Source organism: Aplysia californica, unplaced genomic scaffold (genome assembly GCF_000002075.1).
Source record: "Aplysia californica isolate F4 #8 unplaced genomic scaffold, AplCal3.0 scaffold00248, whole genome shotgun sequence".
Taxonomy (NCBI): Eukaryota; Metazoa; Mollusca; class Gastropoda; order Aplysiida; family Aplysiidae; genus Aplysia; species Aplysia californica.
Window position 1 is genome coordinate 135,095 of NW_004797518.1, and position 2,481 is coordinate 137,575.

General features: G+C 41.8%; 1 protein-coding gene across 1 annotated transcript in view; it reads left to right on the forward strand.

The window, feature by feature from the left end:
- LOC101852099 overlaps window positions 1-2,420 on the forward strand; it is a gene marked incomplete in the record, with an annotated part of 16,208 nt that extends 13,788 nt beyond the window's left edge. The window contains 1 exon segment of the mRNA XM_005100454.3: window positions 1,117-2,420. Coding sequence (XP_005100511.2) covers window positions 1,117-1,502 — 386 coding nt within the window.
- Window positions 2,421-2,481: the final 61 nt, after the last annotated feature.

A 2,481-nucleotide genomic window follows, 5' to 3' on the forward strand; every position in this document is an offset into this window, starting at 1 on the left:
TAGAGAGAGAGAGAGAGGGGAGGGGAAGGGGGGATGGTGGGTAAAAGTGATTCCCGCATCCGATTCGGACTTGCCTTGATAGTGAGACAACTTGGAGGGCCTTCGACATATTGTGGTAGTGTGGCCAGTTTCTTTCCATACTTCCACAACTCGAAGTCAGGTGCCCATTACTGCTGGGTGGAGAAAAAATCCGTCTCCGAACCGAGGCTCGAACCCGGAAATTCCGCTTCGGAGACGAGCCCAGTAAGTGGTGGGAAAAGTGTTTAAAAAATCTCTGTGAAAACTTGTTTGTGTTGTTATTTAGATCTAGAATTAGGACATTGTTCTAGATACATGTTATGAAGTCCCGTTTGTCCATGTTTCAAAGGCGTAACCCGCTGGGTAATTGATGATGGTTGTTATTAATATAATTTTGGGTTTTTGGAGCATCTCATAGAAAATGGACAAAAATCCCTTTTAAAAGCCGTTTTCGTGTGTTTCAGGTTAAGATTATAGTTTCATACCACGTATGATATAAAGTTTCTTGTTACGTGATTTTTAAAATCCTGAGTTTCGTTTACCTTGGCGTTTGTTGTGAAGCAGATGGGCACTTCGCCGTAGCTCACAGAAGACCTGAGTTCGATTCCGTTGCACGCAGAAGACCTGAGTTCGATTCCGTGGTTGGGAGAATTTTAATCGAATATGTCGTTTTTTTCCTGCTGGGATGTTGTATCCCTCACACCGCGAATACGCCCTGGCAGGCAGGGCCGAAGCCCACCTCCTAGATGATTTATATTGTGTCAACAGGGTGTTTAAATTACATTTTTTTCGACGTTTACATAACAAAAATTTTGTTGATAGCGTCGTTACACCACCACTCATTCAAACCATTTTATCATGGAAAGTTTATTTAATAACAAAAGTCGAATTCAAAATGTTGTTGATATATATGTATGTCATTCATGATTTATGATGTTGTTCTGGAAGTCTCTTTTGTGATACACTACTAATGTGCATTTTATGTGCTTTGGGCCAATGGCCTAAAACTAAAACGCTGAACAAACACCTACTTTCTTACTTACTTTACTAAAACAAACCAACTTTGACGTTTTTTCCTTATTTGTGTCTTCTCTTCAGCAAATCACACGAGACAAAGCTATGAGAGCCTGTCTTGTGTAATGACCAGCTGGGTCCGGGCAAGCAAACCAGGCCAGACTGTCTGTGCCGTCAAACTGAACGTCAATGCGCAAACCAACTGTCTGGGACTTGGGGTCTACTTCTGCTCCATGGACTCCTGTGACGTCAGGGCCAACCAAGGATGGGCGTTCAGTAAGAGCTCCTCAGGTTCAGCGCTCAAAAAGAGGAAAAAGAGAAAGGCGAGCAGTACTTGGGATTGGGCCAGGAGCAATTACATTGTTGACAGCCACATGACCTTGCCAGAATTTGATGGGAGAGTAACAGGGATTCGACTTTATAACAAAAATGGTCAATTGGCGATTGGTTTGAGAACAGCTTTCCAGTGATCCCCCCCCTCCCCACTCTCTTTTTTCCTTGGCATTAGCATATTAGGAGAAGAGATGATACCATTTGAGAAAACCAGAAAACAGTATAAATCTGCAGGAACTATAGAGTACAGTGGAATATAATGGACATCCTTGTGGATACAAACACATTTTGGCCGAAATAAGTTTTCCTTGTGATATTCTTCGAAGTTCACTGCTAGATATTTGCACGACTGGACTAAAAGTAGTTTCAATCTTAAATGCAAAATGATTTCGTTTAAGTATGATTGTAAAGGACCATTGTTTTGACAACTAGCAATCACTGATATTCTTATAATAAGATAATAAGATGATTATTTGACCAACGTCATCAACCTTCTGAAGAGCCGTATGACTATGCAGGAAATAATACTCAGAGTATTCCAGCCTTTTTCTTTGTAAAAATCAATAATGCAAATTCCTCGCAATGCTAACGTATTCAATTAAAACATCAGTATTTCAACAGGCAAACGAGATTGCATTGAGGAGTTATTGGTCCTTCGATAACTGACACACGACTTCTGAAATGCAATCGTTTTGCTTTTGAAAGTTGCAAGAAAAAGTATGTCACCCTTTGTGAGCCCTGTGTTAAGAAAGTGACAGCTATACTTTTGTGGAGAAATATTTAATCCCTCTCACTGTTTTAAACAAGAGGACGGAAATTATAAATTCAGAATGTATACATCAGCGTATAATCGCAGCCTCACAAGAGGGCAATATGGAGCCATGCCAATAGGCCCAAATTTGTGCATACCAGAAAGCTGGGGAAATGCGTTTTCGTTGGGTGCACCCATGGGAGCCGAAATGGGTTTTGGATCTTGCATGGGCATGAGTGAGAGAGGGAGAAAGGGGGGGGGAGTAAGGTTGGGAGAGAGCGAGAGCGCGCGAGAGAGACAGAAAGAGAGAGAGAGAGAGAGAGACAGAGAGAGAGAGACACACACACACACAGAGACAGACAGAC